Source organism: Mercenaria mercenaria, chromosome 5 (genome assembly GCF_021730395.1).
Source record: "Mercenaria mercenaria strain notata chromosome 5, MADL_Memer_1, whole genome shotgun sequence".
Classification (NCBI taxonomy): domain Eukaryota; kingdom Metazoa; phylum Mollusca; class Bivalvia; order Venerida; family Veneridae; genus Mercenaria; species Mercenaria mercenaria.
The window spans coordinates 70,282,954-70,296,368 of NC_069365.1; the positions used below are offsets into that span (position 1 = coordinate 70,282,954).

The window sequence follows — 13,415 nt, forward strand, 5'->3', positions numbered from 1 at the left end:
CGTACGTACGTCACACTTATTTCCGATCAATAACTGGAGAACCATTTGATCTAGAACCTTCAAACTTCATAGGGTTGTAGGGCTGCTGGAGAAGACGACCCCTATTGTTTTTGGGGTCACTCCATCAAAGGTCAAAGTCACAGGGGCCTGAATATTGAAAACCATTTCCGATCAATAACTAGAGAACCACTTGACCCAGAATGTTGAAACTTCAAAGGATGATTGGCCATGTAGAGTAGATGACCTCTACTGTTTTTTGGGTCACTCCGTTAAAGGTCAAGGTCACAGGGGCCTGACCATGGAAAACCATTTCCGATCAATAACTTGAGTACCACTTGACCCAGAATGTTGAAACTTCATAGGATGATTGTACATGCAAAGTAGATGACTCCTATTGATTGTGGGGTTACTCTGTTAAAGGTTAAGGTCACAGGGGCCTGAACATTGAAAACCATTTCCGGTTAGTAACTTGAGAACCACTTGACCCAGAATGTTGAAACTTAATAAGATGATTGGTCATGCTGAGTAGATGACTTCTATTGATTTTGGAGTCACTTTGTTAAAGGTCAAGGTCACAGGGGCCTGAATATGGAAAACCGTTTCCGGTAAATAACTTGAGAACCACTCGACCCAGAATGTTGAAACTTCATAGATAATTTGACATGCAGAGTAAATGACCCCAATTAATTTTGGGGTCACTCTATTACAGGTCAAGATCACAGGGGCCTGAACATGGAAAACCGTTTCTTGTCAGTAACCTGAGAACCACTCGACCCAGAATGTTGAAACTTCATAGGATGATTGGTCATGTAGAGTAAATGACCCCTATTGTGTTTGGGGTCACTCCGTTAATGGTCAAGGTCACAGGGGCCTGAACATGGATAACCATTTCCGATCAATAACTTGAGAATCTCTTGATCTAGAATGTTGAAACTTCATAGGATGATTGAACATGCAGAGTAGATGATCTCTATCGATTTTGGGGTCACTCTGTTAAAGGTCAAGGTCACAGGGGCCTGAGTATGGAAAACAATATCCGATCAATAACTTGAAAACCACTTGACCCAGAATGTTGAAACTTCATAGGATAATTGAACATGCAGAGTAGATGACTCCTATTGATTTTTGGGTCAGTCTTTTAAAGGTCAAGGTCACAGGGGCCTGGTCATGTAAAATCATTTCCGGAAAATAACTTGAGAACCACTTGACCTAGAATGTTGAAACTTTATAGGATGATTGGACATGCAGAGTAGATGACCCCTATTTATTTTGGCGTCACTTGGTCAAAGGTCAAGGTCACAGGAGCCTGAACAGTGAACCACTAGGCCAAGAGTGTTGAAACTTAGCGGGATGACTGGACATTTCAAGTAGATGATCCCTATTGCAGCCAACCATCAGTGTCTCTTTGACTTTCGCTCCTGACCTCTATTGACTTCTTGCCTATACGACTTTGCATTGGGGGAGACATGCGCTTTTTTACAAAAGCATCTTCTAGTTTAAAGCTGTGTTATCTTGTTTGTTTGAACTGAATAACTTTTCTTCATGAAAGTTAATATTCTACTTGAATTGAGGATTGAATTGTATCTGACCTGAACGACAAAAAAATTGAGTCTGGCTTTCCGAAATCTTCTAAAAGAATTATTACACGCTAGCTGGTATCTGGATTAAAGAAGGATTCTTGTAATCTGGTGAAATGCGTTCTAGCTGTTGCCTGTTGGCCAGCTTGGTAGCACAAAAATATGCATAGAACCGTCTACTTTGGTGGAGGGACACCATGATCCAGTAGTGTTAAGCATGTGCAAAGCAACTAAAAAAAATTGCTCTTTGCCTCAGAGCGCTGAACATAATAACAGAGTCAAAGTCCTAACTTGGATAAATGAATGGGTCCTGTTTTAGTGAATTTTATTACGATTTAATATAAAGGTGCATAAAATGTCTATTTATGATTGTGCAGTGAATTTGAACGTATTTGTCTTTACCAAAAGTTTTTCGTTCAAGTATTTCTATAACGTACATGTATTACTAAAATTTGATAAATAAGCTTAACTACTTTTAAAGAATTTGTACTCATGTCTGTGAATATAATATGGACTTGAAAGAAATGGACAGTACAACTTGGAACATTTAACAACCTTCAAAGTAATTTATGCATGGACTAATATTCCCGTAAAGTAGTTCCTTAATGCATCACCACGCACTATATAGTTCCCGGTGTACGTGGTGTGTGTCCACTGCACAATCACTTTCTGGTGCTTCTTTACGGTGGCAACAGCCTGAGCCGTGGAACAAGAAACAGCATTAGCATCAAATGCATATGATGACGCGTATGTGATCTCCCCCACCTTGATGTCAAAGTACAAATTCAGATTGTTAGCAAAACACATTTGTGCACTGAAGGTGTATGTTCCATCCACAGGTGCCCTGAACTCTCCGGTAGAATTATTGTAAGCCCCTCCCTCATTCACTAAGACGCGAGTAAAAACCATAGTCTGGCCTGCAGCAGGACTCAAGTCGTCCACCCAGTAAGCGTTAAAGGCAACGTTAGGCACTGGAAAATATGATAAAAAGGCAATTTTTATCGCTTTTTTCTGAACGGTGTCTGTTAAATTTATTGCATAATGATGTCATCATCGTGTTATTGTAAGGATAAAATGTTTTTGCTTTCCTCGCGAGTGTGGTCTAGCGGGTAAATAGTAATGATAAGGACACATTTGTTTCTAAATGAGTATTTCATGCAAACAATTGTGCAATGATTTTATTCTTATATAGCAATGGTTAAAGGTGAGTCTATAATAGTAATCTAAATTTAAATAAAGTATGCTGAACATTACGACATTTAAACGAAAATGACCATTATTCATGTGTTTCAAGATGCAACATCAAAATGTTAATTTTCAGCCTTCATTGGTCATAAAATCATCTTACTTGAATCGTTCAGAATTCATACATCACACTTATTCTGTTACTAAATCCAACTGAAGCTCAAAAATAAGGCAATATATTCTTTACCCAAGAAACACAAAAATACCTTATTTCATTTCCTACTTACGGCAAACTGCATTGCCACAAGCTGTGACCTGGATGGGATCGCCTTCGCAGTCTTTTCCTTGTTCTGATGGAAGGGGATTCGTACATGTTCTTGACCGGGTCATTGTTCCACCACCACAGGCAACAGTACAGTTGCTCCAGGTACCCCAGCTTGACCAACCGCCATCTAAAATTTAGAAATTGCATTTCAAAATAAATTTGAAGCTTGATAATTGATTTTACTTTCAAAGATTGTTATGAAATTCAAATCGACGGTGTCGATAAAAAATCCTGAATAACGTAAATGCCTATTTTTTCTTCGCCGAATTATGTTCAGCATTTTCTCCATTGCGCACATTCTTTCCAAATCTGGGGAAAATTAGCCAATGGGAAAGGGGTGAAACATAAAAATATATAATACCGAATAATGAGATAGATAGAAAATGCAGAATGAATTTGCTGATTGGAAAAAAGCCGGATAGTGAATTTCAATTATGTTACAAGGTTCTTTTCAATAGTCAAGCATGTAACACATTCAAATATCAATCAGCATTGCAAGTATGGATATTTTGTGTTGTTAACTTTTTCAGTATTTGATCTGAAAAAAAAAAATCATTATTCGGTATTTTATGTTTAATTTGGAAAAGGCGGGAAACACTAAAAATTAGTGTTTTGCTTCTCATGAAAACCACCTTTTTATTTTCCGGGAATTTCGATAGACACCGTCGAAAGGTTTAATCAAAACACAACGCAACAGAATAGCACTGTAATAAAAGACGGTATACCCTATTAATATGTACTTTGATTGACATTTATTGAACATCGATGCAAAAGATTTTTCTTACTTTACAATAAATCAGATGTTATGTCTCCCGAACAATTATATACAATTATTTAAATCCACCTATCTGCCGTTCCTGAAAGTAAATAATTAATTTAAGTATAATATCTCAGAGGTTACTTTATCAAGAGTGATTAAATCTGCGAATAGTACGAAAAGTTTCTACGAACACATGGTCATGGCTTCACAACTTGATATGCTTGTTGCTTCTTGTACGAGTCAAAACAATTTTTATCGTTAATCAGGGGAATTAGACTAATAAATAATACTTTTCATTAACAAATAATCAAGGCCCTCGTGTGGTTTGTCCTCTAATTTATCAAAGTGTGCGGTTCAGATGCGCAGAAATTGGACCATGAGGACATTAGGTTGAGTAGTTTAATATTGAACTTGAACAAAGAACAAGGTAATAAGGCGTTTATATAAAAAAAACAACGAATATTCATTTAGGGCATATTGGCCTAATCAATAATGGTATTATTTTTTTTGCAAGAACGTCCTTTTTGCGCTCAGTGTACGTGCGAAATTAAGACAAATTTTACATTCATTATACATTTGAGTGAATAACGCCATAAAACATAACGCAGCAAAAAGCAGGACCACAGTCCATCGCACTCTGATAAACATGGCACCGGCTTTTACTCCTGGACATTTTTAGACATTTAGAACATACTTTATTTCATGTATGTACCTGTTCAAATTTTGCTTATACCATTTTGCCATGCCTTACACATTATGAACTTTACTTCAAAAAAACATACTTGCACATGGTCCTGGGAAACATAACCCGTCATCCATAGTATCTCCATAACAGTGATCTCCAAACCTTTCTGGCGCAGGATTAGAACAGGTGCGATGACGTCTTTGGATACCTATATCGCAGCTTACGGAACATGCTTCCCATTCTAACCACTCTGCCCATTGTCCATGAACTTAAAATAATCTTACATGATGGTAACCACATATACTAATAAAACCTGTTGACGCCAAGAAGTAGTTAAACATATATTAAGTTGTTTGTCATTTACATCTTGAAAACCAAAGTCAAAAGTATTCTCTTTGCTTAATATATAAGATTAAGATATAAGCTGTAATTGTAACTGGCAGACAATGTTTTTTATCATCTTTATATATGTAGTATTTTCAGCAATTTACCATCGAATTCTGTTAATACACAGACGTGTTTAATCTATGTATACATAGGCATTCTAGAATTATTTCATATAGCTTGTCACCTACTAGGTAGAACCAACCGCCTTCTACATGCTAGCTAGAAAACTTCCTTAAAAAGTAAAAATAAAAAGCCGAAGCAGAGCTGACAATGAATAGACCTTTTGATTTAAATATGGTGAACATACAATTAAACCTCTGGCTGTATGCAGTACATCTTTTAGTTTAACGCATATGACCTATGTCTATTTGAAGTCAAAGTAGACAACACCTACAGACATATTTGAACTTTTCCTCCTTACCGCCAATTTTATCGTAAAATTACAAAATTTAGCAAACCTGGACATAATTGTCTTTCACACATCCGAATTTCGTTGTCAATTCCGGTACAATTTGAACCACCATGTGCTGGAGCCGGATCGGTGCATGTTCTGTATCGAGACTGGGTTCCGTTGTCACATGTCACATCACAGCTTGACCAAGCAGACCAGTCTGCCCATTCTCCATCAACTGTTGATAATGAAATGCAAACTTCTATCCAATGAAAACAAAACACTGCAGTTCAATTCACAGTACCTGTATTGATTTATATTTGTATAGTTATTTGCTAGTCAGACCTTGCAAAAGGCTGTTTTGGGTATGTACCATTTATCTGCTTTTCTGTTGGTCTAACATAACTCTACTATGTGTGATTTATCTCACTTGAAGGCTTTTGTAACAAGTGTTGCAATAACAAGATAATATGCAAATCTTCAGTCATACAGTAGTCAGACGGCTGTAGTTGTCACGCGAAGCGCAAGCTACCATAAAATTATTTAATTTCGTGGGCATGTAATTTCACTGTAAGTTTCAGTCAAAACGGCAATTTCGTGAGGATATGAATTCATGATATTTCAACTCTTGAACATAAAATGAATGGAAGTTTTACTTGTTCGTTGGGATTAATTGTCATGAATTGACTCAATCGTGAAATCCATGAAAATAAGTCCCTCGTGAATATTTCTAATTTAACAGTATACAAATAAAATATACAACCGAAGCGGACAAGCGATTCTCGCAAGATGTATGCTAAATGAGACACGATATACGAGGAGTCGTATGCGAAGGTGAGTTTGTTATATTTCATGTGAGCCATTCCCTATCTGACAACAATTTCACGCCGTTTTTTTTCTTCTTTAGTTTATCTTGCCACAGTTTCTTGATTTGAAAACATTTTTTAATTGATTTACGCACATGTACGGCATGGCTTTTGTTATCTTATACTTGTAAATGTTAATATTTCCCTATATTTGTAGAAGCTGTTGTACGCTACTACAGTTCAGTCCCACCACCGGTATGGTAAGATCAAGTTCAATTCGTCCAAATTGCAAGACATCCTTAGTCCTCATGCTTGTCTGCTAAATGTCAAGGTCGTACAGTGATTTTTATGACAGATCATGGGTTTATTTGCGCCTAGTGAATTTCGTAAAAATTTCTTCCCGATTTTATATGAATGTATCATGAGGAATCTTATGATAACAAAGCTATTTCACGTGTGTAAACGACAGTGCTTACTGGCTGGTTCATTAATGACAAGAAGGACCTTACCAAGATCGCAAAGGTTACAGAAACGTGGACATATGGTTTTCGCATGCTGGATATCTCGACAAATATTTGCAACCGTGTTCAAAAATGCACAGTCGACCTTCTCACTGTCAATACATACAGTTGCTGAAACAAATGACATTATTTGTATATTTGTATGTTTAAGAAATTATAAATTGAAGAACAATATCTAATTTCATTATTAATACTTGCAGAAATTCTGTAAATAAAATCGGCTCGAATTTCACAATAAGATATGAACAGGCAGAAAAAGTGCGTATTATATCATGTAATTTCCTTATTGTACCTTTCGCGTAGTATTCTGCCGGACTACATTCATAAATATGCATGACTTGACACGGTACTATAAATAACGCTAAAAACTTCACTGGGTTCCATTTTGATATCGATAAACAGTTAAGATTTCATTTCATAACAAAACAATAAACAAAATGGTAGCGGTATATGACAAAAGGGTCATTATAACAGTGGCTAGATTTGCGGGCTTCGTAAAACCGATCTGGCAAAATCCACTCGAGTCAAATACAGCATGCAATATCAAGATTCTATTATCATAATCGTAATGTTTAATCGATTTTAAACACTCGCAAAATACTTGTACACCAAGTATGGTTCAGCTATTTTTTTTTTTTATATTCTCTGATGAAAAGAAATGTGGATGAAATTTGAAGTTTCATGACACCAAAAGATAGGTCAATGAGACCCGATTAAAACAGAGATAAATCAATGATGATAATTAAGAAGTATTTAGATTTTACCGATTCAGAGTGTGTAAATTAAGTGAAACATCATTTTGATTTTGAAATATTTTTATCGAAACAAGAACTGTTACCTTTTATCACAAATGCCCCCGAGTAATTTTAAAATTCAATTGTCGATGGCAAAGTTGTGGATGGGTTAAGAAACAGACCATTTTAACCTTTAACCTCTATGTGTGACAATGACCTTAGAGCTAGGGATATTGGTCTTGCTTTTGCAAATGACAGTCATCTCATTGTAGTGAACATTTATGTCAATTTATTTTGAAATTCCTTTATTGGTGGCAGAGTTATGAACAAGACACGAAACAGAACATGTTAACTTTTGACCTCTAAGTAAGACAATGATCTTAGAGATAGGGGATTGGGTCTTGTGCACGACACGTCGTCACATGATGTTGAACATTTAGGCAAAGTGATTTAAATATCCCTTAAGGGATGGAAGAGTTGAGGACCGGAAACGAAACTGACACTCTGTTAAACTTTACAGTCTAAGTGTGACCTTAAACTTGGAGCTAGGAGGTAGGGTCTTACGCGTGACACGTCGCCTCATTATGGAGAACATTTATGCCAGGTAATTTCAAAATCCCTTCATGGATGCTAGAGTTACAGCCCGGTAGAGAATTTCCACGGACGAACGCACGGACGGACGGATGACGAACGGACAATGCGAATTTTATGCTTATCTTCGGGGGCATAGTAAAAAGAAGATCTAAATATGGAAGTTTTCTTTTTGGGAGCCTTAATTCTAGTAATATGGCATCACTATTAGAAGAACCATATAAATATTAAAATTGAATAAACTGAACACATTTAATACGTGAAGGGTTAGACGACTAAGGAAAGACAATGTGCCATGCAGCTACATTGTTGTATCTAATGTTCAAACTCCAAACTTACATTAAATAAATCAATAGATATCTGTGGTTAATCATATTGCTTTATCGTGTTACAGGAATTTAAAAGTTGGTATTATTCACAATGATATGTAAAACTACAATCCTAACACGAACTTCAAATTTTCCTGGCGGGACAAACATTCTTAGAATACAGTTATATATGGTTTCAACACTTAACAAGTATATATATAAACTATGTGTGAACCTGATTTTTTTTTCTGATAAAACTTCGATATGAAATTACATACGTTTTAGATGTTCACAAAGGCCTTTATTACAATTGTCGGTACTGCAGCATTCGTGGCACGTTTTTAATTGTAGTTTATTGACATTTCTTCCAACCATACCAGGAGCAATGTCACCAATTGCCATACATTTCTGAAACATCAAATGCATGGGAATTACTTTCGAAAAATGTAATCACTTGGGCATATCTTATCAGCTTGCACTGGTTCGTAAAATATAATCCTATATGTTTAACTTAATATAAGACAGTATATTGCGAGATATTAAGATTTCTTTTCTACATAACTGCGGTACATCCATGTAGTTCATACATTATTCAATTAATTCTAGAGATACATTAATCAAAGTAACACAACTATGAGAGGCTGTCCTAGATAAAATCACAATTCTCTTTAAATGTGGCGATTTCCTATTTTTAAAATGAAACGATTAAGCAGTTGTCAGTTTCGCTATCACTATCACTACACAATAAACACAAAACTAGTACTGAAATAAGAATGATCTTGTAATTAAATTAATACTGAAAGATGTTATGGGTTTGAGCCAGAACTGAAATGTGTTTCTTGAACAGAAGTTATTGATCTTGAGAGGATAACGTACGAAAAAGACATCTGCTTTTATGGATTTTCACGTTGGAAGTGCTATCAGCAGAGGTTGTTGATTACCTGATTGTCTATGCATCCTAGATTAAAGACGCCTGTCTCTCCGGACGGAACAAAATCAAGGTAACAAGACTGCAAAACAGATGGAAAATAGTTAATTTGAGGAAACTTAATCAAGGTAACGAGACTGTAAAACAGATGGAAAATAATTAAACTAACAAAACTAAATAAAAAAATAAGAAAGAAAAAAAAATCAGATAAGAAAACATGAGGTAAAGACTAGTAAGTTCTTAGAATGACAAAACTAAATCTCGGCAGCATTGCTATACCAACAGATGGACATTTTTTTTGTAAATCTTTGCAGTATTGCGATCAATGTACTAGTATGTTGCACCAAAACGAATCTGAACAGATTATTCAACCGCTAAATTTGAGCGATGAAACAACCCGATTTTAAAAGCTGTCTTCTTTAGTTAACATCAGTTTTCCTCCAACATTATGACATTCTTAAAATATTCCCATGTGTAATAAGCCCTTTTGGAAACCGCAGAATAGATATCCTTCGCTCAATGTTGTACCATGTGTAAATATTGAATTGTGCTGTTGAAAAGACGTGAACGGCGTCTTTCATTTCCACTATCGTCCATGAACAGGCTCAGTCAAATCGAACAATTTCGTTTATATCCTATTACTTGCCTATGTTTTTCAATTTATTTTCTCCATAGTGTTGGCTTTCAAACTTGGAAGATTAGGACTAATCTACCAAGTTTACGGCATTACTTTTCACTGTCTAGCGCAAATTACGGAGAGCCAGTATAAAATGGCCCAATGCACTTGCGAACAAGTAAGTTTTGAAATCCTCTATTGTTACAAATGTCGGAAACGGTTCAATTATTAACTATATAGATATATACACACACACACGTTAAAATGTATTTCGTTCAATTAAAGGAATTTATTGTTTAAGATCTGCCTCGGAATAAGAAGAGTTATTCCGAGCTTCTATTGTCTTCCACCCAAAAGTCGGAGATGTTAGTCACGTGATGAAATTAAAGAAGCGATTCGACATACAAACCTTACAAACTGCGTGACAGAGGAAGAAAAGAAGGAATCCGATACATTTGATCACTTTCCGGTGGACGTCCGTTCGATTGGAATTTTCTTCTAAGCTTTTCTAAAGCTTATCAAAAGCCATTCTCTTGGAGAACGGGGGCAGTTGACAAACACGTCTGTCAGGTGAGTTTCTCGCAAAAATAGTAAAGTGCTAATTTGGCAGCTTTCACCTAGGCAAAGTTCAGTCTACAATCATTGCAGTGGTAGCAGTGTCTATGACCCTAATAGGTCATAGTGACCTGCAACAGGGAAACTGTTTTTCGTATAGCCTGACATGCACTGCACAAGGGATTCGTTTTTGGAACACTCTGTTCTTATCTTTTCCTTATTTCATACGTAACTGTCCATTTCCACATTGCGATATGTTTGTACAGTTGTTCACGTTTTCGATGTTGGTACAGTTGTAACACCCCAAAGATACTGTAAAGACAAAACGGGAACCATTATTTTAAAAAATAGCATTTACTCCAAAGTTATTGTAGGTAAAGTATTAGAGCGTAGCTTTGTTCTGCTGCTGAGTTGAAATAAATGTTATCAAAGATGCACTTTTCATTACCGCAGTATACACAGTGGCACCTCATCAACTCAACACAAGTTTAGCTGATGATGCATTTATTGTCATTAAACATGCCTGTCAGCTAAATCATAAAGAATTTCCTAATAGATTTTGTAATACTCACCCACAAATGATGTGTTGACCAAGCAGAGAAAAATGTTCAAAACTGAAACAAAAAAGTACATAAAATTAGCAATACCGTTAAAAAGTATGTATACATACACATATTAGCAGAGTTATCTCATGCGAGTAAGACTTGCTTCCTTAGACTAGCGTGTAACATGAAACAGTCACTTCGTCTTAATGTGACAAGCATTAAACCAAAGTTTAACAGTATTTATTTTTAGATGTTTACAAGGTAAGGTTTGACATGAAATCCAAGACTTACATTAAAACGTATACAGAAATACACTGTCACGTTATGAGGCAGCGTTTTGCTGTCCCGTCAGACGCCGTATTTCATTTGCGTATGCCGATTTTCAAAGTATTTTTGCGAAAAAAAAAAAAGAAGAAAAAGAAACACCGTGAACACTTACCCCTTTTTTAACGTATTTGATAAACAAAATGTAATACCAAAATATATATATAAAAAACTTTCGCCGTGCCGAAAAACAAATGATATAAGACGAATTATGCGAATTGAGGTGCACTTTTTTTAGTACTTATTTTGGCGTTCTGGCCATATTTACTTAATTTATTGCTTAGATACAGCTTGAAAATGTGTTCTTGAGTGTTTTTGTACTTGCAATATGAAGAAAAAAGAAACCAGGAGTAGTTGCGAAAAAAATTAATACGGACCATGATAAAAGCAGGTACCGCTAGGTAGTGCTGCAAATAAAACATTAAAACATTAAAAAAGGAACTGTGCAAAATAAAGAAGCATTTTCGAAAAATATGATCTTCAATCTCCATTGAGACCAGATTTGCTTAATGTACAATATTTTTTTTTTTACTTTTTTGAGGTATAGATTCACCTTAAAATACAGGAAAATCTTTGTTCTTCTTAAAATGTTTAAGAAGAAACTAGAAACAAGTATATTGTTATGCAGTTATGTAAGGGAAAATCAAATCTATATTTCACAAATAACTCTTACTTGTGTTGTCATGACAACGAAGTTCCAAAGCAATCAGGCATCATGAAAATTTAGAGGTGTTAAGATAAAATGCTCGTGATTATCCAAAAACATACGGTTAAGTTATATTTTAGTGAAATCATTTCAAACGCTTCTTGAAGATACTAATGACTTGTTAGTCATCGCACCCATTTGATGCACAAAACCGTAATAAAATTACAAATATAATAATATGATAAAACAGTTAAGACCTCGGACTTTAATACCATACTCATTATAATATTAACATGAAAGAAACAATATATTTTTACTTACAGAATGTGTACGTTTGTTTTCGAGTCATTTCGAGCCTTATCATACAATAGCTACGCTGAAATGTCCTTAAGATTTCAAAACCAGAAGTCAATTGAATGTCATCAGGGTTATCTGTAAATAGCATACTTCCTTTACAACTACAATTACCCAGCAAAAAATGACTAAATACAAATGTTTAATATATTTTATTTAATTAAAGACTGGCACAAAATTGTCATGACTGGATTAAGATTACTAGTAAATATATAGCTTAATAAATGCAGTTGAGTAAAAACTTGAATTGAAATTATTCAATATGAATCGACATTGTTTCTTGCCCTGTCCACGATCGCAAGAGTTTTATGATATTGAAAACGCTGAAACACAACTTTGTCCCGACACCGGCGACAAATGTTTAAAACAGTCTTTTTGTATTTGTACTTTGTTCGTCATTAGGATTCAAAGCATCTGGTTGTAAACCCAAATGTTTCTCTCTCCAGTCACGACGATGGGTGATATCCTGCAAATATAGAACAAACACGAGAAAAACGGGCAGGGTGGGGAGGGAAGTTTTTAAACTAAAATTTTTGTTTAAAGTATCAATGGCTCTACCTCGTTCAGTGGACTCAGAATTGAAAAGACTGGAATCTGGCGAGACGGGCGTTTATATACCTGACCCAGAATTCCCTGGTCACGTGAAGGTATGGTGTACAAGGGGAGTCATTTTGCCGAGTAAATAGTTTAACCTTAATTCGGTTAAACTGAATATTGTACCTGCAAAACAAAATGTGTAATCTGTCTGTGTCATAAATCATTGTGTCATATATACGAATAATCTGTGTGAGTTGTAACAATTATTTGTTTCGTAATTTTTGTAATAAGCAGAGGTTTAAAGTCGGAAACAGAAAAAACAATATCTTAAATTTGTTCATAACAGAAGATGAAATTGAGCACGTATATCAGGTTCATGATCCTCAGATAATTTTCGCGTCCTCCTAGTTATAGTATTGCTATTTTCTATATTTTTAAAAGTAATTTTTATCTTAATAAATCAAGCAATGTGGATGTAAGAAATTATATATATATATATATATATATATATATATATATATATATATATATATATATATATATATATATATATATATATATATATATATATATATAATCATTTGTTGCCGACGGCACATGGATAGGTCTAACCGATGAAGCTTCAGAGAGGATATTGGAA

The 13,415-nt window shown here is 35.1% G+C and overlaps 1 protein-coding gene across 1 annotated transcript; it reads right to left on the reverse strand.

Moving 5' to 3' along the window:
• Positions 1-1,884: 1,884 nt before the first annotated feature.
• Positions 1,885-12,334, reverse strand: LOC123559111 (SCO-spondin-like). The gene is made up of 10 exons (XM_053544892.1): positions 12,206-12,334; positions 10,942-10,983; positions 10,601-10,681; positions 9,212-9,279; positions 8,549-8,678; positions 6,626-6,748; positions 5,378-5,548; positions 4,630-4,800; positions 3,050-3,214; positions 1,885-2,548 (listed from the first exon to the last, which is right to left on the reverse strand). The coding sequence occupies exons 1-10, from the start codon at positions 12,327-12,329 to the stop codon at positions 2,145-2,147; spliced, it is 1,479 nt and encodes a 492-aa protein (XP_053400867.1). The 5' UTR covers positions 12,330-12,334; the 3' UTR covers positions 1,885-2,144.
• Between the last annotated feature and the right edge of the window lie 1,081 nt (positions 12,335-13,415).